At 53.4% G+C, this 24,514-nt stretch overlaps 6 protein-coding genes across 6 annotated transcripts; 3 read left to right on the forward strand and 3 right to left on the reverse strand.

Moving 5' to 3' along the window:
- Positions 1-2,484: 2,484 nt before the first annotated feature.
- Positions 2,485-4,522, reverse strand: TRIREDRAFT_75998 (uncharacterized protein; the record flags this gene model as incomplete). The annotated part of the gene is made up of 2 exons (XM_006963372.1): positions 3,580-4,522; positions 2,485-3,505 (listed from the first exon to the last, which is right to left on the reverse strand). Exons 1-2 carry the CDS (start codon positions 4,092-4,094, stop codon positions 2,485-2,487), a joined length of 1,536 nt encoding a protein of 511 aa, XP_006963434.1. The 5' UTR covers positions 4,095-4,522.
- Positions 4,523-6,777: 2,255 nt separating this feature from the next.
- Positions 6,778-8,681, forward strand: TRIREDRAFT_104978 (uncharacterized protein; the record flags this gene model as incomplete). The annotated part of the gene is made up of 3 exons (XM_006963193.1): positions 6,778-6,906; positions 7,023-8,510; positions 8,571-8,681. 3 exons carry the CDS (start codon positions 6,778-6,780, stop codon positions 8,679-8,681), a joined length of 1,728 nt encoding a protein of 575 aa, XP_006963255.1.
- A 1,087-nt stretch (positions 8,682-9,768) lies between these two features.
- On the forward strand, positions 9,769-11,526 carry TRIREDRAFT_57291 (uncharacterized protein; the record flags this gene model as incomplete). Its single annotated transcript, XM_006963194.1, has 5 exons — positions 9,769-9,937; positions 10,096-10,281; positions 10,352-10,790; positions 10,851-11,223; positions 11,302-11,526. The coding sequence occupies 5 exons, from the start codon at positions 9,769-9,771 to the stop codon at positions 11,524-11,526; spliced, it is 1,392 nt and encodes a 463-aa protein (XP_006963256.1).
- A 248-nt stretch (positions 11,527-11,774) lies between these two features.
- Positions 11,775-16,474, reverse strand: TRIREDRAFT_120747 (uncharacterized protein; the record flags this gene model as incomplete). Its single annotated transcript, XM_006963373.1, has 7 exons — positions 15,837-16,474; positions 15,565-15,766; positions 14,521-15,290; positions 12,904-13,024; positions 12,449-12,576; positions 12,234-12,386; positions 11,775-12,167 (listed from the first exon to the last, which is right to left on the reverse strand). Exons 1-7 carry the CDS (start codon positions 16,398-16,400, stop codon positions 11,775-11,777), a joined length of 2,331 nt encoding a protein of 776 aa, XP_006963435.1. The 5' UTR covers positions 16,401-16,474.
- Positions 16,475-19,185: 2,711 nt separating this feature from the next.
- Positions 19,186-20,852, forward strand: TRIREDRAFT_46128 (uncharacterized protein; the record flags this gene model as incomplete). The annotated part of the gene is made up of 6 exons (XM_006963055.1): positions 19,186-19,231; positions 19,309-19,491; positions 19,549-19,608; positions 19,667-19,714; positions 19,799-19,954; positions 20,035-20,852. Coding segments are annotated over 6 exons (1,311 nt in total), but the record flags the coding sequence as incomplete, so codon positions are not given.
- Positions 20,853-21,006: 154 nt separating this feature from the next.
- On the reverse strand, positions 21,007-22,995 carry cel1a (glycoside hydrolase family 1; the record flags this gene model as incomplete). The annotated part of the gene is made up of 2 exons (XM_006963374.1): positions 21,007-22,881; positions 22,955-22,995. The coding sequence occupies 2 exons, from the start codon at positions 22,993-22,995 to the stop codon at positions 21,522-21,524; spliced, it is 1,401 nt and encodes a 466-aa protein (XP_006963436.1). The 3' UTR covers positions 21,007-21,521.
- Positions 22,996-24,514: the final 1,519 nt, after the last annotated feature.

Genomic DNA, 24,514 nt, shown 5'->3' on the forward strand with positions numbered 1-24,514 from the left:
TTACCTACCTATCCATAAGTTGTCATCTCCTGAAGGTATCCCTTGCATGTGTCCAACAAACAGCCATTGGCTCGTCTCCCGAATCCTTCGCCTTGTGCAATGTATTTTCCCCCCAAAACAAAAAAGCAAAAAGAGGCTGAACTTCTCCCTTGCAGCGCATCCCTACGCAGAGAATGCCACCACCAACCTTCATGCATCATCACACTGCTTGTAGTACCAGGTACTGCGCAGACCATGGAACGCGTCTCACAATGAATATCCTGGAAATTCAGTCGGGGACCGACAAATCGCTGACCACCCATGGCCCCGCGAATGGCCAGCCGCGAAACACTGCATGCAAGGTTCAGGCGTTGACGAATAGTCTATCCAAGACGCTGCCTTGTTGCATGTGGTGACATCCAAGTCATCCATTCTTCGGTTGCACCTCGTACGGAGTGTAGAGCCCAGGAGGACGAATTGAGGAGCCTGGTTTATGCTGTTACATCACATACACAGAGTCACCGCTGTCTGCCCGGCCACCGATTTTCTCCGCCATCGCTCTGGGTGAACGGCGCTTATTCGATGATTGAGCAAACGGCGTTGGGGAGGATATCGATCCTCGGGAGACTACATAACCATCACCCATACCATCATACTGTTGCGGTGAGGGCGTCATGCATCTACACGTACAGTTGGTAATATGTGCCGCTCCGTGTCAACAGGCCTATCAGCGATACGCAGCTTTCCTCAGCACTCTCCCGGCACAACGTGAAGAGCAGCCATGATGACTGCCAACATTATGCTTCCTGGTACAACCTCAACCTCCTCTTGTCACCGCAATGGCTTGCTGGGCCAGCATCATGCAGTCCATTGCGCCACGCCACATTGTGCTGTAAAATGAGGCGCTCCACCTGAACAGCGTGACTCTATATCGACACATGACTGGCTCGTCGTGGCACACAACACAACGACAATCTCCCCCGGCCTTTCTCCCACATTTAGGCCCGTACCGCACGTGAAACGTGATTTCTCTTCGCGATCTTGCAGCGACACATCGGCCATTTAGAATTTTTCGCTTTGGCCGGTTGCCCAAGCCCAACGATTAGATTTGGGTGCACATCTCCGTCAATGGTGAAACCCTCCCATGCGCAGGCCATTGATGGGATTCGCGTCACCCTGCCTTGATTCTCTAATACTGCAAGCAGCACAACGATACACACACCGTTTTCAGATAACCAACTTTACCTGCAATAGCTGAAGACGCGAGAAATGGCTGACACTGCGTATTTTCTTCACCTCACAGACGCCGTGCTCTGGGGACCAGGAAGCGGTGCGAACATGGCACAGAAGATTCAGCTCCGGCGCCGAGGCATTCCCCTCCATTGGAGAAAGAAGCCTCGTAAGATGCTCTCTTCTCGGTATGGTAGGCTCATCATATGTAGGTGTTTCATCCACCTTGTTTACCTGTGTATTATTGCACGGCACAAGGCAGCTGTCTGCCCTGCATTGGTGTGTGAAGAAAGAGGGGACAACAATATGCCAGGACGTGTTCTCGCCGATGGACGGGAGCTATTAACTCGTACATGCACGGCACCAGGATAGATAGAATATGAGTTACTATCTAGGGTTGCCAAAGGTTATCGTCACACATTGCCCTTCTCACTTGGCCGCTTGGCAAAACAACACATCTACCACACCGACTGTCTCGAGCTACGAAAGTGACCGAAGTCGAACAGCATGCTTCCATTCTAGGAATAACGGGACGGTCAGATGCCTCACATGACATCTGAAGCTATCACCATGGGGTGGCACTGCATTCTCGCAGTCCTGTCCCTTCCGAGGTCAGAGCCGACATCCTGGTTCAGACAAACCGACAACTTATGGTTTTGTTTCGGCCCCCATGTTCATGTATGTTGGGTTTCTTGGGCAAAAATATGAATACTTCTACTTGTCTCTCGGAGCGCTGCGGGGGGTTGATGCCCAACATGTCGCCAATGGCATTCGTTGGTCGAACGGGAAACTGCTGTTTGCCGTGACCAACGAAAAAAGCAACCAAGAATAACTCTACCCGGGAGATATCGCCTGTCTGAAGATCATTACGATTCTTGATTCAGCTGCAATTGCGAGGCAAATCTACGCCCGCAGATGAGGCCATTCAGGAACAGAGTTTGTATCGAAACACCCGGTTATGTAGGTGATAAAGCTTATTCCAGCTCTAACCGTAATTCTGACAAACGCCGCTCTTTGCTCGTCACCGGGATTGCAGGGTCACGTCTCACGTTCAAACTCTATTATAATGATCATGATTTTTCAAGAGCCCTCATCAAATACCGCTCGTCGGTGATATACATGCATGACAACTTCATTCGTTCCGTCGTGAATCAAATCCAGCCTCTGCTTTGAGTTCATGCCCTTGCTTGCCCGAAAATTGAAGCAAAACTGCACGCTTGAAGCAAACCCAGCAGACGCAAAACAACAAATACCCACCCATAGCACAAGAGAGCCTCATCTCTTGACTATCCTCGTCGGCACTCGATCGCCGTTATACTTGACTGATGCTGGAAGCTTTCCTGGCCGGCTACGAGGTGGCCGAAGGGTACTAGAGGATGTCTGTTTGTTCCTGTTGGCAAATGCGACGATGGGCTTCAGCGGCAGCGCGAGTATCTCCAGGACAGCTTTGAAAGGAAAAGTTGCCGCCGTCACAATCATGTTCCAAACCCACGGTAGCAAGTTCTGTCGTCGATTCGAGTTCTTCGCTGCCGCGGCTGCTAACGAAATGGCGTCGTCTAGTCTTGCGTGCATTTGAGTGAATCTCGACTCAGTCTGCAGCTGCAGGAGCGTCGCCTTCTTCTCATACCGCCTGACTGCGCGGTTCAAGGCATCGAGCTCTGGCTGGATCGTGTTTCTGACCTCTCGGCTGACTGTCGCGGTCGTAGAGCTCAATGACTCCCCATGACCGGCCAGTGTATTGCTCTGAGATGTTGACAAAGACTCTAGCCTCTCTAACCTCTTGAGCATTTCTTGGAGAAGTGTTTCAGTACCAGCTTGTTGTCGGCCAAGCGGACTATCCTGCACTATCTTCTGAAGATGCAGAGTCCGCGACTGGACGAGTGTGATGATGTGCGACAACACACGCAGCTCAGCAACCATGATGAAAATGGTCAGGTTGAAGTTAGAGACGAGGCCCTCGGACGGCCGCGTCAGTTGGCCTCTGATATAATGCAGGAGATATGCGCTGAGCATTGGCATCAAAAAGCACGACGCGAGAGCGAGGCTTTCATGACGATAGAGCTCCCTGAGTGCAGCTTGTTGCTGTGCCGTCATCTGTTCGATTCGAGCCTCTCTCTTGTCGGCGCTTGAATCGTCACCTTCACTTGCTTCTTGTTCTTCGGGGACATCATCAAGCGGTCCGTTGGGATTCGGAGATTTGGTCTGCGAGTCGAGGCCGCCGTCCGCTTCGAGGGATGTCATGTTGATGGAATGCTCTTCAAGGACGCGGACCTCCTGCGCTGCGTGATACCATTGCCTATCAAGTATGAGCTTTGTCGTTTGATATCTCACCAATAAGGCTGCAAATGTGTGCATTGTGTCGGTACATACCAAGGCTGCGTGACCGACCAATGGAGGAATATGGCCGCAAGGCCCAGGAGCATAATGTCGGTAGCAACAGACGTGCCATTCTGAAAGAGAACCCCCGCTATAGCAGGCAAAAGGGCAAAAGCCAGCGACAACGAGGCCAGCGGCGAAGCCTCATGGTCCGAGACCTGCTCGCCCTGAGGATACGGCCTGGGATTCAGGATGTCGCGTGCCTCGCTGAGGCTGTATTCCGAAAAGTTGGAGCTCCGGCGCGGAGGCGCCTCGGAGGACGAGTCGGACGACATGTGCCGCGACATGGATGCGGACCGCATCGAGGGCTCGTCGACGGTTCTGGCGCGGCGGAGGAAGTGGCCTGGAGGAGCGTTGCCGGCAGAGGAGGAGGAGGCTGTTGCTGTGGTTGAGGTAGTGTGGTGGTGGCCCAAGTTGATGCCGGAGGTGGCGGCGTGGCCGGGCCGGGCTGAGGAGGAGGATGCGGTTGAGGCCTGACGGCCGTCGTCTGGCAGCGATGCCGCCGACATGGCTTAGGTGTATGCAGGTCTTGTGCAGGACGCCAGCAGAGGAGGTCGGTCATTGGACGAGGAGGTGCAGGGAGGAGAAGAGAGACGAGGGTGCAGGTTTTTGCAGGCGAGACATGGTCGTTACGTCAACTGGAACTTGAGACATGGAGCTTGCCCGTCTGCCCAGCAGGATTGTCAATGAGGTGCTGTCAGTGACGCTCCAGCGACCTTGGCCAGCCAAAAGTGTCCGGGTCACTGGACATTCTGGTGCTAGAGAGGGACAGGCTAGCGCTCCCGCTTGGTTGGCTGGGCAGAATCTGGGGTACAGCGTGCTTGGGCTGGTTTGGGCAGGTGGTGGCTTCAGGCGAGTGTTTGGTGGCAATGGAGGATGGAATCGAGGCGTCGAGATGTTAAAGGAAAGTATTGGGTGTTTCTGACGGAGGCGGGATGAAGAACTCTGAACATTATCTTGCATTGAAATGCTCGACTACTGATGGCAAAGCAAAAGTATCAAGTACTTGATAAGCATGGTCTCTGATTGTGACATTTTGCATTCCTTGCGACCGCTTCAGCCCAATCGTGACGGCCCCCCTCTGCTGGTGCAGTTTGGCAGTGAAAAAAAGAACGAGAGGCGCCGGCAGCGCCTAGGATGATGACGGGGCTCAGTCATGAGGAATGATGATGTAACCAATTCAACATTGGCCCTTACAACTCCTGGCGCCTCCGATTTCAATGACAATCTAGTCCAGCTACTGGGCCTAGAAGAAAACCTCCCAGTTGTCGTGTCTTTGAACACTTGTTGCTCACCCAGCCTCTTTTGTCCAAGACCTACCTAGTGCTAAGGTACTTCGAAGCCACTCATCGCGAGGTCCAGTCCCCAATTGACGTGAAAACAAAGGATCTAGTATTGTGACAAACCTGACTATTGAGGTAACTGTAGGTACTGATGAGCAATTCTCTGTAATCGGCTCTCTAACCTTCTTCAACCCTATCTCCCCAAACTCCCAGACAGGAACCGACAACTCCGGGCTGACAAGTCAGTTCCCAGAAATGAAGCCCTAGATCTCTGCCCCCGCCTCTCAGCTCTCGTCGACAAATTGACCCCCCCAAGTCTGCAGATCGTCACCGACGTCATTTTACAAGGTCGCATTGCACAATTTCCTCGCATGGACATGCAGACACAAACAGGCATGGCAATCTCAAGGTCAATCTCGAGCATTCCGATCACTAGCCTCGATGTGGACGGCAGTACATACATGCGAAATTCTACATAGTAGTAACAATGTTTGTCCCCTGTTGACCAGTCAGTAGCGGGCATTTTCACCTGCGAACAGCGATGACAGCGGCCCGTGCAAGATGGAAAGCGCACGAGCTCGTTCAGCCCCCTATTCGGTAGGTAGTCTTTGGCCCATGTCGCTGCTAGTAGATCGAAGCTGAAGGAGTCTCATTTATTTTCTTTACGATCTTTCTCCTTCTCCGCGTGGCATGGGCCTCGTACGGAGAGACCCGAAGGAAATTGTCCGGTGGACGGGCCCCTTGTTCGCGATTGATGAGGCCCTGGGGACACGCGGCTGTGATGCTGTTGCTATTCCTGTCGCTTCCAGGGTTACCCGCTAATCTGAGGTAGAGGGCCTTGTAAGTGAATCCTTCTTGACAAGGCTAATCCTTTCACCATGAGCGCTTGGTCGAAAAGCTTTGGCCGCGCCAGACATGAATCGTACGATAGAGAGAAGGCTTTGTGGGCTAGAGAAGCCGTTGTCGTTGTGTACAGCCGTAGGAGGTGGCACTAGGAGGCTTATAGTACATAGATAGACATCGTCAGGGGCATGTTCGATTCCTCAGCCTGATGAGTCTGTAAGCCAGCCACTGTCAAGCGTGATGACGAGAAAATCATCTCATTCTGTATTGCGCACTTAAAAGCCTTGTGCATCTTTAGATATTGGGGGCCCAGCATAAAGTCATGCGCACCTCGAGATCTTCGGGATGCCCGTAGTACTACTCCCCTGCTGTTGGCTTGTCATCGTCACAAGATCGAGCGATAGCCAGGCCCCGGACAGGGCACAACGCCTAACCAGCTCAGCTTGGCCTGACCCTGAGCGCCACCCAGCACAGCGTCCCGGAGCCATGCCGCATGCTCCCAGTTAGAGCCCTCTCGCAGCGGGACAGGGCTAGCACTGTCCATGCTGCCTCCATGCTGCCTCCATGTGAGCCCTGTAGGCCGTGGAATTTGCTGAGGGCTGGCATGGATCACCAGGGCAGAAGAGGCTTGTTAGCGGTTGCGCACCAGCAAGGCAAACAGGCGTCCTCAAACACAGATAAAGAGTAAGCCTGCTCCCGATCACGGCCACGAACCAACTTTTTACTTTTTCTGCTCCGATGCACGGATTCTTTGCTTCTGTTACTGGAGAGTTGTATTAGTTTCTTTTTCCCTCTTCTTCTTCTACTCCTCCCAATATATGTTTCTCATTTCCAACTTTTCCTTCTTTCCTTGTCCTCCTCCTTCTTCTTTGCTTTTTCCACCTCCCCTAGCACAGTTCTGACTTGTTACAATATCCACAAGCTCGGATCTCCCTTCATTACACCAGATACCTTTGTTGAGACCAACAATGGGCGTTTGAAAGGAACCAAATCTTTCTTTGAACTCCTCTTCTCCCACGCTTCCGATGTGCTGACTTATCGCACAATCGCCCAATCAATCACAACTATGCCATCACGTAACCGCCAGGCCAGAGTTTCCGTCACCCGCACTAACCCGATCGAGCGCGTGCCCCTGATTAACCGATACGAGTACGGCCTCAACGCCAAACCATTCTCAGCGCCGCTCCGGCCGTGCGTTTCCAACTCAGCATTGCGCTCAGCGGCCTCTGCGGAAGCCTCTGGTTTTTGTCCGTCTTTCTTCTCAGCCTCGTCGTTGAGAGAACCTCCGGCCTTAGCCTTGCTTGGTAGCAGCTGTCTCACGCTGCTGTCGCCGACTTCGACTTCGACTCTGACTCCGACTTCGACTTCGACCTCGACCTCAATCTCGAAATCCGGGGCCGACGCGACCCCGTCGTTCTTTGCCAGCGCGGTCGTCTCAGCGGCTGCGCCGTTTCCGCCTTTCCCACGGCTTCGTACGAGCTTCAGCCAATTTCCACCGCCACCGGCCCGCCCTCCCTAGGCACGCAGGCAGATCCTCGCTTGGACTCCTCTGTTCCAGCCTCAGCCTCAGCCTCAGCCTTGGCTTCTGCTACTGCTGCGGCTTCTGCTTCTGCTTCTGCCTCTCACCAGCCTGCCCATCCTGGACCTCCCAAGGCGCCGCATAATCCCGCCTCGCATAAGCGGAACCAGCACTCCATCTTCCGCACTCTCGCAACATCCGGCGCGGCCCCGACTCGCCTTCAGCGCCTCTCCTCTGCGCGTCTGTGGAATCCCACCAACTCGACTCCCAGGTCTCCCTCCAACTCGCACAAGCGGCGCCCTTCCAGTCCAATTGAAGCTCCCGTCCGGCTGCAACACCCAGGACTTGACCAGTCTACCAACACCGCCGATCCCAACGTCACCGGCGCTGGCGACTATCCGCTGCTAACGCTTACCGAACACAGACAGGCGAGACACTCTTCGTCGACGCCCATCAGCTTCCAGTTGGACTTGAGCGGAACCGAGAACAAGCGGGTCAGCTTGCCTAGTTCAGTCCGCGCTTCGTACGACGAGAGGCGCTCACAAACTCTCTCACCAACTCGGTTTGATCGCCAGAGTAGAACCAGCGGCGATTTCACCAGGGAATCGCCGCCGCTTACTAGAACACCCAAGGTCGACAAAGGCAAAGGCATCATGATGCCGGAGAATGATGAGCCGGGGCAGTCCTACGCCAGGGACCTGGAGCGAGGGCCTGATGTCATGGACCACCGGCGCTTCTCCAACATATCTATTGGGGATGGAATAGGATCTGCAATCTCGTCATCCAACTCGTCAATCATGGGCGAAGAGGTCCAGCCGGACCTAGGTGAATCGTGGGGACCGCAGCATCCTTGCTTTCCTCATCTGAATCCCCATGTGCCATCAGATTCGGCCGAATATGCCAAGACCCGGATAATTCGGATTCGCCGCGATTGGCTCCTTCAGGGTGACCTCGCTCCTACGTTCTCCAATCTGTATCCCGAAATCTTGGATCCGGCCGGAATCCCAGAGCCTGAGTTCCGGCGCATCATAGACAAGCTCAACAAGGAACTGATACCGGCCTTTGACCCCTACAACCCCCGGAATGTGATTGATGCATTCTTGGGACTTGTGACTGGCTGGCTTTGGGACGACTTTGGCATGACGGGCATCAAGTCTCGCCTCAACAACTTGGAGGCGTGGATAGAGAATTGGAACCGAGAGAAGGAGAAGACTACCCCTTCTGAAGAGGGGATCTTGCCGCCAAAACTCATCTCGCTCCGACGCACCGGATACATGACTGTAAGTTGATTTCTTGATCAAGTTCTCACGTTTCGCTGCCGATACTAACGGTTCTGTCAGCTGGATATTCAGATACCAGACCCAGAGATTGCGCCGGCCCCGAGCAGCACAGGCGCTGCCGAGTCAATCGCAGCTCTGCCTATGGAGCCGGCGCCGGTGCTCGTCGCCTGAACAGAGAAGGCGATGACTTTCCTTCTCTTTTCTTCTTTCTCGGAGAATTCGGTTCTCCTTTTTATATCTCTACTTCCGATTAATATTCTTACGACCGACGAAGGCGACATGAGGAGAGCAGGCTCTTTGATTATGATTTGACCCGTCGAGGACTTTGTTCCTTGATGGGCTATGTTTTATTTGATACCACAGGCATCGCACGGCGTTGGGGATAGCCTTGCTTCGCGCTGCCTTTTGAAGGGGTGGCAAGTTTTATATATGGGCGATTAGATTTTCGTCGCGGAGGAAAAGGAGACGAGGGCATGCGAACGCTGCTTCGACGTCTCCAGTATATATGATCAAAAAGGGAGGGGTGTAAGTTGAGAGGAGTAGACATTATATGTGTTTGCGGTCTGAATGAGGCTTGAATATACTATTGCGATTACTTACTCTTAGTTGATTCTGTATGTTTATGCAGGGGGTCCGTCTATGTGACGCCATCGTATGCCGGTCTCCTTGTAGTAGTATTCCTCTTTCTTCGCTCACTCGTACCCCTTTCCGCTATCGCAACGCTTACAACATCCATCCCACGCCAATCGTCATCCCACCGATAGCACGGGATTATTGTCATATTGTATAGCTTAAACTCCTTACATGGTAATATGTCGGTGTCGGCAGGTGCCTCACGCAATCGGCCGACGCTTTTTTTTTTTTTCTCTCCCAGAGAGGGGGACCCGCTCCCCTATTGTCCGGCAATAAGACGCATTTTGCTCCCGCAGGCTTGCATTCCTGCGCGTCTCTCCTTGTCTCTCTGTATTATTTTTTCTTCGTCTTTTTTTTTTAGGTCGTTATCATATATATATATATATCACCGACACAGAACCGTTCTGTTGCCCTGCTGGGGCACATGCCGTTCTGTTTTTTCTTCTAGCCTTCTAGTCGAGCGTGTTTGTGATATTATCTACCTACTGGCAATCTTTTTCACTCAATGACGTTGATATCTCCATGATATATGAGCTTTCATAATTTCTTTTGATAATTTCTTTTCTGGCAAAAAAATTATAATTGAGATTTGGCTTGGATTTCTGCGGCGAGGTGCATGAGAGTCATGGCTACAACAACAACAACGATAACGACGACGACAGAAACGACGGAGAAGAGCAGTTGGCGAGAGAACAAGGCATTGGTGTGGCTCTGGACAGGAGTCGAGTTTGTGGCGGCGCAGTGGCTGCTCATTGGATTTGGCGTGGCCTGTGTATTGGGGTGTTTCTTCCCGCGTGAGTTTGCCTTTTTCTCTTGTATCTGCGATTTCTGTTCATCTCTGGTTTTCTGGGTCATGCACAGATGAGAAAGCATGGGACAGGGGGGGAAGGGGATGAAGAGATTTCGCGGGAGGAGTTGAGTGCTATAGGATCAGAGCTGACCGCCAACACAGATGTCGCCGAACATGGGGGCATCATCCGATCAGAGTACAGCGTCTTGTACGGCGCAGTAGCACTCATCTTTCTCATCAACGGACTGCAGCTCCCTCCTGAGAAGCTCAAGCAGAACCTCACAAACTGGCGGCTGCACGTCATGGTTCAAGGATGCAGCTTCATCATCATCCCCGTCATCATGCTCAGTGAGTCACCCCCCCTATTCCAGCCGAATCGCATCATCATCATCAATACTCATCATGATAAAACACTCAGTCTTCATCCACATCTGCCTCGCAGCAGGCGCCCTCCGCCACGGCACGCCCTCCACGCCCATCATCCTCGGCATGCTCGCCACAGCCTGCCTCCCGACGACCATCGCCTCCAACGTGGTCATGACGCGCTCCGCCGGCGGCGACGAGGCCGCGGCCGTCATCTCCGTCGTCATCGGCAACACGGCCGGCTCGTTCCTCACGCCCATTCTCATCTACGGCTTCATCCCGCGCGACGGCGTCTTTGACGACTGGCGGCCCGCGGACCCGAGGACTCTGGGGGACATGTATGCTAATGTGGCCAAGCAGTTGGGGTTGAGCGTGTTGTTGCCGCTGGCGGTGGGTCAGGGAGTGAGGTGGTGGAGGGGGGATGTCGTTGCCAAGGTGTTGAGGGTGACAATGCTGGGAAAGCTGCCGACAGTTTGCCTGATATTGCTCGTATGGTAGGTCAACACTTGTTCCCAGGGTCACATCTATCCTCCAAAGCTAACGAGGTAATAAAGGACGACCTTTTCTGGCGCCTTCGGCACGGGCGCCCTCTATAAGCTGTCCAAAGCAGACGTCATCTTCAACGTCTTCATCAACATCGGGCTCTACATCATCTTTACCCTCATCTGCTTCTACCTCGCCCGTCCGCCCGCATTCCTCGCAAGGGCTATCAACCCGCCCGTTGCGGCATCTCGTCTGCCGGAGCGTGTGAAACGCATCGTCTCTGTGAAGAAGATGTCCAAGGAGCAGACCATCGCCGTGTGCTTCTGCGGCGCAGCCAAGACGACGAGCTTGGGTATACCGTTGGTGACGGCCATATGGACCCAGGCGGATGATTTGACGAGGGCTTTTATTACGATTCCTGTTTTGCTATATACGATTGAGCAGGTGAGTCTGGGAGATGACACCGAACTATTGATTCTTGGGTATGTAGTTGAAGCTGCTGACGGACATGTTTTTGATCAGGTTTTTATGGCTCAAGGCTTGGTCTACTTTTTCAAGTGGTATCTGCGGAGGGATAACAAACCTGGTCCTAGAGATGTAGAAGATGTGGACAACGAAGAGCATCCTACGTCCACGGCTCGGGGAGATCACGAAAGTGATGTGACGGCTCATGATGATGACACTGAAGAGGTGGGACAAGACCCAGCGGTGAGAAATGAAGAAAAGGGGGCTATGAAGAGCGGTTAAATTTGGGAGGGGAAATTTTGGAATACAAAGACGTCTGAATGCCATATGATATTGCCCTCGTGGATAACCATCCAACATAGGGGCCGAGGAATTGGCCACTCGCTAAATGCTTCGCTCAAACCACATTCTCCTACCTATGGAAGTTTCCAACCCTATCAGATTCCCTTGTTCAGCTGACCTTGCACCAAACTCCCCTCTGTCCGTGGCAAGTATTTCGTATACTTCTTCTGGCACCTCGATTGCCTTACTCATGGCTCAGCTTCTGCTGTCGCAGACTGGCGTTTCTGACGATGAAGAAGACCGCGCAAAGAGTACTTTTGGCGAAATCCCGTCTTTTCTGCATCCCTTTCCGGGCTTTGCTCCGTGTCTGTGTTTTGACCTTCGTCTTCTTCACTTCCGGACTTTTGACTATCGTCTGTGTTCTGGCCGTTGTCTCCTGCCGCACGTTTACCAACACTCTCTCTGGCGGTCTTCTGCAGCCGCTCGACGTAGCGATTGTGCCAGAGCGCCCACACCATGACGCCCACCATGATAGCCAGAGTCAGAGGGCCGGTCACGGCCCAGTAGACCCAAAAGTGCCGGTTTGTGACTCGGCTAAGCGTAGGAGCGGACCAGTCAAAGAGTGGCATGGCGAAGAAGGACTAGGAGGACAGTCAGTTTGCTGTATCTGCTTGAGGTATCATTGCGGTGATAATCCCAGTACTTACTGCAATAAAGGTGCCCGGTAAGAAAAAGGTGGTGAGCAGGGCTATAATCTTCATGGCTGAGCTGTCCTGCTTGCTGGCAATGGCCATCTCCTTCGAGTCTTGGGCAAGGCCGATATTGATGCGATTATCAGACTGGGCAAGGAGGTTGAAGAGCTTTGTATTGTTAGGACCTGTTTCTGAAAACTTATGTCGGTTAATCGGCAGTATGTACTCACGACAGTCTGTTGCGCTTCCATCCGTTCCTTGAGGCCGTCATACACAGCTGCGCATTCGATATTGCTCAACACGAACTCGGCTCTTTCCTCCAGCATCCGGCGGGGAACCTCCAACTTGCTGTGTAATTCTGGTAGATTGTCTTTAAGGTGTTTCGCTTTTTCGCGTATGAAACGTATGAGGATTCGGCACCAAGTCATGGTTGCGTGGTGGGTATAAACCTGACTTTGCAATAGGCCTAGGTCTTGTACAAGAGTCTGGTAGTCGCGTCGTACCCTCACTTCACCATCCGAAAGGCCGAACCCGTATCCCGTTTGCTGCTCTATATTGTCCAGGCCACTTCTACACTTTGCCAGTCGATCCCTGACCATGCAGAAACTCAACTCGATGGCCAGCAGCGGCAAGAGAAGAGGGTGGTTGCATTGGATGAACTGATCAGGCATCTTCTCGAACATACGATGCTGAAATTTAGAAGTGCTGAACTGTAATACGCCGCGAGTCACGTTCGTTTGAGGATCATACCGCAGAGCCGTACCGATGGTGGAGGTGTGTGCGGCCTCTCGAAGGATGAAGGCTGGCTGCAGTCAGCGATTAATGCATTCCAATTTTCCACCATATTCCACTGAGAGCTACCATAGCTGCCATCGCTCTGCAGAAACGCTCCGCTTGCCCCTATGCCCGTGGAAGCATAATGCCCCTCAAAGAATGGAAGCCCGAGAGTGGCATTCAACGACTGCAATTCTTCCCTTGTCAAGGGAGGAACCACGTCCGTGTCATGACAGGGCAACGCCACGATCTTGAAGCCGGAAGATGGATGCTGTCCATCAACAACTGGGACGGGCTCATTCAACCACGAGTCCATCTGTGTGTGGAAGTCTCTGATTTGAAATTTCCTGATTGGTGGAATCACCGGCCTTTGTTCATCATTGTCGTATTTCCAATACTCGATTGTCGCAACGTCAAAATCTCTGCTCTCATTGGGGAACTGTACTTTGTATTTATTCCAGTCCCACAACCATGAGCCATTCTCAAGGGCCGTCGGAGGGAAGTTATCAACGTCTTCAGGCATCTCTATCAAATGATTTAGGGCTAGTTCAAGTCAAAGTTTGGATGCCGGATGGTCGTTGCTGGGAAAAGGAGGAAGAAGGGAAAAGTGAGATATAGGAAGAGAGAGGGGGGCAAAGGAGAAATAAAAGCAACGAATGGAAGGGGGCTCGGCAAGGCATGGCAGGTTCTAAGCCTCGCCATATTACATGTAGGCTGCCACGTCAGGCGCTCCAATCACAGTTCAGTCACTCCATGCTTCGGTGTTGACAGGATGAGCTGCATCTGCATTTGGTTATTGCTTGACAGGGATGTCCCGCGAGCTGGGCTTTGGGTATCCATACAGGAGCCTAGCGGCAATGGCTTTTGATATTGGCTGATTGGCCTCAGAGGATTATTCCCGGCTGCAGATGACATGTAGTAGTGGTAGTAGTAACAGCAAATGATAACGATAATGCTTGCCCAATGGCTCGACTGTCTATCAAGTAGGAGGAAGGTATGCCACCATCACGTTACATCAATCAAAGTCAACCGAATTCTCCCTGTGCATGAACAGCACAGGCATCCCTATCCCGACAGTATCATTAACATCAGGAAAACTCTCCATTGTGAGAAAGGCCAACTCATCTTCATCTCCATCACTTTCACCGAGAAACAGCTCCTGAACAGCCTCTGTCGAGAATGGAGTCGTTACCAGCACTTTCATGTCCCCGTGCGAAGACTGTTCTGCACCATGTCCTTGCTTTGCCGGTTTACGGAATTGAAGAAGCGTCCTCATCACGGCCAGCATATCGCCTTGGAGCTCATCCGTCTCATAGTCTCCGATTCCGTCAATGATGCAGACCAGAGTGCGGTCTCTGGGCAGCTGCTGGCGAACAAGCTGGACAAAGAGGCCACATAACTGGCAGATGTCGCAGTCTCCTTTGGCGATACTTTCCAGATTGGTACTCATGTCCAACTGTATGAGGCTGGGGCCCATCTGCTGTAGAAGCTGCGCAATGAAGCTCCTCATCATTGCTGCGCCACCCACATTGCCGTCTTCCTCTTCGACGTGGAACCCGCAGAAGAAGACAAGAGTAATGTATCTCTCTCGCGCGCGGAGCATGTGTACTAATAAGAAGCAAAAGAATGACAGCGGTGAGACTCTGTGTGAATCCAGACCATGTGGTGAAAAGTCGCCGTGGATGAGCAGCCGTGTTGAAGTAGGCGTGACAATCCATTGACGGAATTCTCGCGTCTGCGTCACTTGCACGGCTCGTGCGTGGTATTTCCTCGGCAGTCGGTAACTGTAGTCCTTGACGGTCTGGAGGTCTACGCTGTCGAGATTGAGCGGGATGATGAGAATCTCGAGAATGCTCGACGAGTTGACGATTCTCCGTTGCGGTGATATTGGTCTCGGATAGTTTGGATCCGCAAGTGCGTCGAACCAGGCTATTTGGCCTTTTTGCATGATGACCGGTTGCTGAATCGGCTGAAAATATGTGTGGTAGTGTACTGGCGGTGCCGCATAAAGCTGGAACTGAGAGTTGAAGCTCGCGATATGCTGGCTCTGCCATGTAATGGACGGGTCTGGGGGGACAGGGGTCGAAGCCCTGGAAATCTCCTCCATGATGGCGAGTCTGTTGAGGATGTTTTCCTGGTTTGCGAGGATCTGCATTTGTCGCTTCTTGTTCTCCTCGGCGTCGTTGAGCATGATAAGGACGTTGTTGCATGCTTCGGCGGAGAACTGGTGGATGTCGTTGAGCACGACTTTGGTCTGCTTTGAGTCTTGCTTGGTGTCCATCTGGAACTGCTGAACTTCTGCAGTACGATGCACTATTAGACGAGACTCTGGAAAATATAGTCCTGTAAATTCTTACCAGTCCGGATAGCCGAAATTCCAAGCTGTGTGTACATCATGTGGGCGTTTTGCGCTTGCTGAATGAGTTTCTCGCTGTGTGTTTTGATGGCTTCCAGTCTTTTGAGGAGAGCCTCTTGGTATCCTTTCTTCCCACGATATACGACAGACAAGAGCCGTTTGACTGCACAATAGCCCATTAACCATCACATCTCGTAGCTGAGGGAGTACACATACTTTGCTTGGACAAGAAGAAGCCAATGGCATCCTCAATCGCCTTCATCACCGCTACTACTAGGGCTATGGTCGAATCCTTGATGCGACTGCTGTCTGGAAACGTGATTATGTAGACTTCGGCGTTGTTGAAGAGCTCCTGAACCTCCGTCTCATCAAAGCTCGAGGTGACCTTTTCTCGTACCTCAGACGCCACTTTGTATGCCTGTTGAAACCTTCAGTTAGCAACTTGCTAATCTACGTATGTAGGGTGAGTCGTAGCAAGGTAGGCTTACGTTGAGAAGCAGCTGCACCGCTCCCAATACCGGAGAAACGTATTCAATGTTGGGAATGAGGCTGATAATATTCGTTGCCGGCTCAGCGGCATTGTCCCCTATCTTGCGCATCGTCCTCTTACACCAACCCCGGAACTGCTTTTGAGAACCGTCATAAACTTGTCGTGCTTTATGAAGCTGATCGTTGATGCCTTTCCACGTCGTCTGGGAGCGGATGCTATAGCCTAGCTTGCTGATCCCGTCGGGCTCGTTTGGATATTTGGTAACGAAGGCGGTCATTGCGTCAGTAAACACGAGACCCCAGAACTTTTCAGGGTCTCCGACGTCTCCCATCTGACATAACGGAGCAAGCTCGTTGGTGGCCTCGCCATTGGCATCGCTTTCGACCAAGGCTTGATCATTTGATGATGTTGTGTCTGATACATATCTCTGCAACATGTGATCGAAGTGCGCGTTGGTGTTCCTGAACACGCCGTGGTGTTGTGGGAGCTGGTTGTCAATGAAGTCGACTGATGGAGGCTGAAGATGGATAGGAGGGATCATGGACGAGGATTCACTCGCCATGGCTGTTTCTGGCCTAACTCAGAAGCAGAAACTGTGCAGCAAGTGGCAGACTCAAAAGGATAGTCGTCTTATAGGGGTTTGTACTGTATCAGTTCCGGGACCATACAAGACGTCTCTAACAGAGTGGAACTTGTCTCTTCGCCCCCCTGTGAATATTCTAGGTTACTACCTTAGTTGTAAATATCCTGTCACTTTGCTCACCGGATCGCCATCGAACGGAAAAGCCTTACCCCTCATTCTAATTATATCGTGACAATCATGCTGCTATTTCTTTGAGCTAGTAGCCACTTGCATGCAGCGCATGGGAGGCTGAGCCTTTTTGTTCCTACCAAGAGCGTTGCCGACCCTCCACAAACGGCTCTGTTCCTTGTCAACCCGTCAGACGGAAAAGCAAGATAGTGATTTGCCTCAAGTATCGGAGCCCATCTATTTTCCTGAGCCGCATTGTTGCCTGATTTATCGAGGTTTCTTGAACTTGTTGCGCCGTTGTAGAGGGGCGCGTTTATTGGACGAAGGGTTGCGGCTTGGAGTTGCGATCCCTGTCGTGTGTCTGTTATAAGTGCGGAATGGTAACTTGCAAGCTGCGGGAATTACAGTAGACTTGGAGTTTTGAAACTCACTTGACTTTCCATCTCATGATCTTCAGTACTTTTTGTGACACTCCGAGCTTGCAGTCATGGCCGCTGCCGTTGACGAAGCGAAAGTCGCTTCAATAAGCCCAAGCGCAACGGATCTGTCCGACATCACCATGGCTGGCAACCAAGCAAACGGCCAACAACAACAGGCCAGCATGGAGCAGCTGCTCCTCAAGATGCAAGAAAGGCTCAACGCCGTAGAAGAAGACGCCAAGCGGGAGAGGCGCAACAGGGAGCGTCTCGAACGGCAGATGCTCGGCGTCGTGCAAGAGGCCGCCGGAGACGCGGGCGGCTTCAACGAGACGATAGAAGACTTGAAGGGGCGCGCAGATGAGCTGATCAGCAAGAGCTCGGCCTCGTACGAGTCCTGGCGTAGACTGAGAAAGATTCGAGAGTCCCTGCACATTGTTGAAGAGACGGAGAAGAGCAGAGACACGCTCGCCAAGAAGCAGATGGAGTGGGCGACTTACTGCGACGTCCTCAAGGCGCAGCTGCAGGACGCGCGGCCCGGAGTGCAGATTCCGACGCTGGAGGAGGTCAACGGCATCAAGGGCAACGACTCTGACGACGAGGACGACGCGGGCAAGAACCTCCCCAACGCCGTCAAGGTGGAGGTCTGTCCCATGGGCTGGACGGCCTTCAAGTTCCAGCAGCACGGCGATGCCAGCCGCGATCTCTGCGTCATCGAGGTCCTCACGGAAGAGCCGTCCATCACCTTCGACGGCTACAACAACCCCTGGTTCATGCGGTATACGGGAAAGTCGCTCAACATCTCGACCAACGGCAGCACGCAAAAGGTAGAGCAAAAGGTCGCCTCGTGGGCGGACATTGTCAACAGTCCCAACAGGGGCAAGCAGCTCATGCCGGAGCGGATCCGCATCAGATCGATCAACATTATCAAGATCCTCAACAACATCTTCAAGACAAAGGCCAAGGACTACCGCATGAACGGGGCTGTGGTCATGATTCGGCCGTTTCGGGCTCTCGTGCATTATAACCAGGAGATTCGGGCCAAGTTTGCCCAGCTCAAGGAGAAGTTTGGCGACGACGCTCTCCAGGTCCAGGAGGATACAAATGAGGCAAAGGTCTCGGAGAATCAAGACAAGCCTGCAGAATCTCAAGAAACGCCTTCAACAGGTCAAGACAAACCTACAGATAGTCAAGACAAGCCTCCACCAGCCAACGACGCCAAAGAAGCCAAAGATGAAACAAAATCAACCGAAGGCAACGATGCCATCGAAGAAGAAGAATACACATCCTCCCTCACAGCCTACCAGCACCTCGGCTGCCTCATCGACTTCATGGACAACACCATCCAGGCCAAGATGGACTACCTCTCCGGCACGCAGCCGCGCACAATCTCCTTCAACCACCTCTGGTACCTCTTCAAGCCGGGCGACGACGTCGTCGGCCAGGGCAGACGGCAAGCCTACCGCGTCATCAGCATCACCAGCACCGGCCACAAGGTCACGCCGCCCTGGCGCAACTGGAAGCGGGACGAGAGCGAGCCGGCGGCGTCCATCACGCTCTTCTGCGTGTACATTGACTTTGACGGCAAGCAGCTCGGCCCCGTGTCCAAGTCCTTTGTCATCTCCAAGTTTGACGGCGAAAAGGCCATTACGGCTCTGGAAGTGTATCCCATCCGCTTCGCAGAGTCTCCCACGGCGACGTACCAGCAAGCCAGGGACGACTACTCCGTCACCAAGGACGACCCCAAGGCGGGCTTCCAGCAGGAGCTCATCGACCGCGGCAAGATGTTCATCGACGTCGCCAGCGTCAAGCACATGCACTACAACGGCTTCACGCTCGAGGCGCGCGACGAGGTCGACAGCCAGGTCATGGTGGACTTTGCCGAGGCCTTTGCCGCGACGCAGGCCAACGGCTGGCAGCCCGAGATTGAGTCCCTCATCGGAAAGGATCTAGGGGGCTCGGGGTCTTCCGAGGACGAGACCTGCTCTGCTGCGTGCTGTGCCGGGGAGTATGTGTATAACGACAACTACGTGGACAAGACGAGGAACGAGAATTACATTGCGAGGCTGATGCCTGGGCCGGACGAGCCGAATGATGAGCCTTCGGTGGCGATTTACCCGCGGCCGCTGAAGGAGATTACGGCGACCAAGGGGACCTTGACGAATGATGACTTGATTATCATGTCGTATCGGGTGTTTGGGTTTGTGTTGAGGAGCCGTAAATGGGGTTCGTCACTTATCCCCCCCCTTTTTTCTTCTCTTTTTTACTGCGTTGAAGAGTGTGTGTGCTGACTTGCTGGATAGCGAAGCTCGATCTCAAGTATCTCAGTCCCGTCAGCGAGGGCTCAAAAGAGCAGACGGCGTTTGACCAGCTGGTGCTCCCGAAGCAGCACAAGGACATTGTGTATTGTTTGGTTGACCAGCACTTTCGGAACAAGGAGGCGAGGGTTAGCGATAATGAAGAGGTGGACATTATTCGAGGCAAAGGTATTCCCCTTTTTGACAAGGCTTTTTGAGCGCGAATCAACTGACTTCTTTATACAGGGAAGGGCCTCATTCTTCTGTTACATGGAAGTCCAGGCGTGGGAAAGACAACAACTGCTGGTAAGTTCAGAGAATCATGCCAACCCTCCTCGTACATGTGCTGACATGGATGTTATAGAGGGTGTTGCCGAACGCTTCAACAAGCCTTTGTTCCAAATCACCTGCGGTATGTGCACTGTCACTTCCTGTGTCCAAGTAATCTACAAGATTCATATAGGCTAAAGCATGTACACAACAACTCCTTTTGCAGGAGATCTTGGTGCAACTGCCAGTGAAGTAGAAGCGGCCCTGGAGAGAAACTTTAGCCTGGCCAACCGATGGGGCTGCATCCTCCTCCTCGACGAAGCAGACGTCTTTCTCGCCCAGCGCTCCCCCAAGAACTTTGTCCGCAACGGCCTCGTAGCAGGTAAGTTGACCTCCAACCCCTTTACCCCTATCTGTGCGCTACCCCCTACTCAGAATCAGCTAAACTCTCGTCAACTCAAGTCTTCCTCCGCGTCCTCGAATACTACGCAGGCATCCTCTTCCTCACGACCAACCGCATCGGCGACTTTGACGAGGCCTTCACCTCCCGCATCCACATCTCCCTCTACTACCCGCCCCTCGACAAATCGTCCACGCGCGAAATCTTCCGCCTCAACCTGCGCATCATCAAGCAGCGCTTCCGCGACAAGGGCCGCGAAATCGACATCCACGAAAAGGACATTCTCAAGTACGCCACCGCATACTGGAAGAAGCACGAAAACATGCGCTGGAACGGCCGGCAGATTCGCAACGCGTGCCAGACGGCGCTGGCCATGGCCGAGTTTGACGCCCAGAATCGGAGCATCAGCAGCACCAACGTGGGAGAAGAAGGAAAGAAGAAGAAGCAGGGCGTGAGGGATGAGGATGCCAAGGTCGAGTTGACGCACTTGCATGTGCAAATCGTGTCGGATGCGTACCTCGAGTTCATGCGCTACCTCAAGAGCATCTACGGCTTCAGCGCGGACGAAGTCGCAAAGAATATGCGTCTCCGCGCGAAGCACCCAAAAGCGAAAAAGGACGAAGACGACGACGATGATACAGATGACACGAGCGACGACGAGGCCATCTACGGTCCCGTTAAGGGCGGTGGCGGGCCCCAGCCATCGTCCATGCCATCGTCCATGCCATCATCCATGCCATCATCCATGCCATCATCCATGCCCCCGTCCGCCATGAGCGCCATGGCGCAGACGATGATGGGGATGCCTCCCATGATGATGAACCCTTCTTCTTCTTCTTCCATGTCAAACGCGGGCCATCATGGTGCTGCTGTTTCTGCCGGGATGGCAAGCCCTGCTTCGACGGCTGCTGAAGCTGCTGCTGCTGGGCCTCTTCCTCCTCCTTCGCAGCCTATGATGCAGGCTCATGGGGCATATATGATGGCCAATGGGCCGCAGGGCATGTACTGGATGCAAGGCAATCCGCAGCAGTTTCAGCAGGGACAAAGTCAGCAGTTTCAGCAGGGACAAAGTCAGCAGTTTCAGCAGGGACAGGGCCAGCAGGGGCATTACATGGTGAGCAACCAGCCGGGGGGCATGTTCAACCCGGGACAGCAGCAGATGCCCGGTCCGAACTGGCCGAATGGGAACGGGAACTGGCCGATGATGCAGAATCCGATGCCGTCACATGGCATGAATCGCGGGAATGAGGGAGCGTCTCCGGTAGCACAGTCATAAACGACTTGAAAATCAATAGCAAACAGCCAAATAGATGCAGCTATCATACCCCATTCTTGATGCGTCCATCGGTCTGTCCATTCTCTCACCCTCGTTTTTCCTCCGACATTGTCCTGTTTGATTCATTATATATGCATGTTTATATATCAATTTCCCCTTTGAAGAAGCATCAGGTTATCCTAGCTTGCTATAATACTATCCCTTTCGTGTTCATACATCATCATCATCTTCAGCATCCCTTTGCAGGTATCATCAACTCAAAAACTTTTTCCATCACGCCGCCGCAATCAGCTCGTCAAACAGCGGCTTCAAGCTCTTTGCGCTCTTCTTGGGGAACCGCTTCTGCCCATTCTCATAATCCACATACGTAACCCCAAACCTCGTCACGTAGCCGTCCGCCCACTCAAAGTTGTCCATGAGCGACCAGGCAAAGTACCCCTTGACGTTGACCCCGTCCAGCTCCACGGCGGTAACCATGGCACGGATGTACTCGTTATAGTACTTGACCCTGAAGTCATCTTCGAGAATCTTCTCCTTGGGCAAGTCGCTCTCGCCCTTGATGCTCGTGCCGTTCTCCGTCACGTAGATGGGCGGGTAGCCGTACCTCTTGCTGATCCACACCAGGAAGTCGCGGAAGCCGGCGGCACAGGGGCGCAGCCAGGGGGACTGCGTCTCGGGGCCGATGCAGTTGCCCTGCTTGTTGGTGAAGAGCACGTCGACGTTGCCGACGGTGTCGTCGGCGGAGGCGGGCGAGCTGCGGTGGCGGATGTAGTTGGACGTGTAGTGGTTCATGCCGTAAAAGTCGTTGGAGCCGTGGACGAGGGCGCGCTCCTCGGGCGTAAAGGTCGGCAGCCGGTCGCCCAGCTGCTTGCGCATCGACGCCGGGTAGTCGCCCAAGTAGATGGGATCCGCGAACCAGGCCGTGAAGAACTCGAGGCGCCGCTCGGCCGCCTCCTTGTCGGCCGGGTCGGCGGCGTCCCAGGGGTAGGTGAAGTCGCCGTTGAGGACGATGCCGATCTGGCCGTCGCCGCTGGCGGGCTTGAAGTCGTCGCGGTACGCCTTGACGGCGCGGCCGTGGGCGACGAGGATGTTGTGGCCGACGGTCCACGGCTCCGAGGTGCTCTGCCGGCCGGGGGCGAAGGTGCCGGAGCCGTAGCCCGGGATGGCCGAGCACAGCGGCTCGTTGAAGGTGATCCAGTTGCGCACCTTGGGCAGCGCCCTGAACATGACGCGGGCGTAGTTTTCAAAGTCGAGCGGGAACTCGGTGCGGTTCAGCAGCCCCCCGTACCGCTGATGCAGGCCCTCGGGCAGGTCCCAGTGGAAGAGGGTGATGAAGGGCGTGATGCCGGCGTCGAGCAGGTCGTCGACGAACTTGACGTAGTGGTCGATGCCCGCCTGGTTGACGGCATCGCCGCGGCCGCCCTCGGGGATGATGCGCGACCACGAGATGGAGAAGCGGTAGCTCTTGGCCCCGAGCGACTTGAGCAGCGCAATGTCCTCGGCCGTGCGGTTGTACGAGTCGCACGCCGTCACGCCCGACGAGCCGTCGGCGATCTTGCCGGGCTGCGCGCAGAACGTGTCCCAGATGCTGGGGCCGCGGCCGTCCTGGTCGACGGCGCCCTCGATCTGGTAGCTGTCGGACGGGTGTAAGTGAGATGGACTATCAGGGGGGGGGCGTTTGAAGGGAGCATGATGCAACAACGTACGCAGCCGTGGCGAACCCCCACTGAAAGTCCTTGGGCAACATGCTTGCCGTCTCTCTGTTTTTTTCCTTCTTTCTTTCTTCTTTTCCTTCTTCTTCCTTCTTCTTCTTCTTCTTCCTCTTCTCTTTGTTCTCCGTCTTGTTGTTGTTCGTGCTTCGGACCGTAAGCAAGTTCGAGATAAAAACAAAGCGTGTCAATGACCAAGCTCTTTGAAAAAGACAAACACGCAACTCCTCACTCAGATAATCAACTCCAACTCAGGCATGCAGAATCCTCTTCCTAAATCAGAGGACAGACACAGACAAGAGAATAGCGTGTTCGTTGGTCCCCGGATATATATATATAAGGTACACACATTATAGACAACGCCCCCTCACCACCACCCCCAACTTTCGGAAAATTAACATGGAGAAATACATACAATGATGGGCTGCTGATTGCGATAGACCCTGCATTTTCCCGGATGGCTCAACTGTGTGCAGATTATTAGTATGTACCTGCGCATTTAGCCAGCTGGCCATGACCATTTTACCCAAGGGACAAGTTGCATGGGGAGGGTGGCTGTTTGCAACCTTTGAAGAGACTAAGATGCAAGTACTCAGGCAGGTAATATCACTAGAGTGAAATAAACCAGGTGGACGGGAAGGGTCTATGTACAGAGGACCCTGGAACAAAAGCCCCGTTATCCCCGGCTTATGTGTCCTTGTCTAGCCAACTCATACCCCGTCAACAGGAAATCTCCAAATGGTGATAGTAAGAGGAGAGAGGTGAGAGAGATGGTGTCGGAAGGATTGCACGGCGGGGATACCGAAAAAAAAAAAAAATCCAGTCACCTCCTCTTACCGTAGCCCTTTTCTACAGTATCCTAACCAACCAGCCAACCAGCCAACCACCTAACCAAACCCCCCCCTGGCCGATACAAGCAGAAAAGGCGAGTCACAAGGCAAGGCTAGCCGCACCTCAACGTAAATGGGGAAGCTGGAGAAGCGGAGGCGGGCGATCCGGACGGCTCCAAGCAGCTTAGCCCGGCGATGGGGGGAGAGGGTGTGACACGGTGATACTCCGAAAGAGCTGCTGCCGCTGCTGCTGCTGATTATCACTTTGATGGTACGCTGAGGGACGTTGAGAGGGGAAAGAGAGGATCGGAGGAGGAGGAGTGGTCGAAAGGTGAGAAGACGGGGAGATTTTTGCTGCCAGTAGTTCGAGGCATCGGGGAATGGCGGGAATAGGAGACAGAAACAAAGGAGTTGAAGGTATGGAAATCTGGCTATTCTGTCCGGCTTCGTTTCTTTCTGGTAAGCCGACGGATAGATTCAGCCGAGACAGCACGTGGGACAGTTGCCATGTAATCATGCAAAGGGGAATTGGATTGCGAGGATCAAACGCCATATTCCAGCCGAGTGCTACTCTTATAAGCCGCATGTTCCTTGACAACACTTTGCGGATGAATAGTACCTAGTCACATACAGTACTACCTACTACTACAAGTCTGAAGTGTACAAGTATACGCTGCACGCCGGCTGGAGGTGGCATTTATGCATAATAAAGACGAAAGGCACAAGC

Source organism: Trichoderma reesei (assembly GCF_000167675.1).
Source record: "Trichoderma reesei QM6a unplaced genomic scaffold TRIREscaffold_4, whole genome shotgun sequence".
Taxonomy (NCBI): domain Eukaryota; kingdom Fungi; phylum Ascomycota; class Sordariomycetes; order Hypocreales; family Hypocreaceae; genus Trichoderma; species Trichoderma reesei.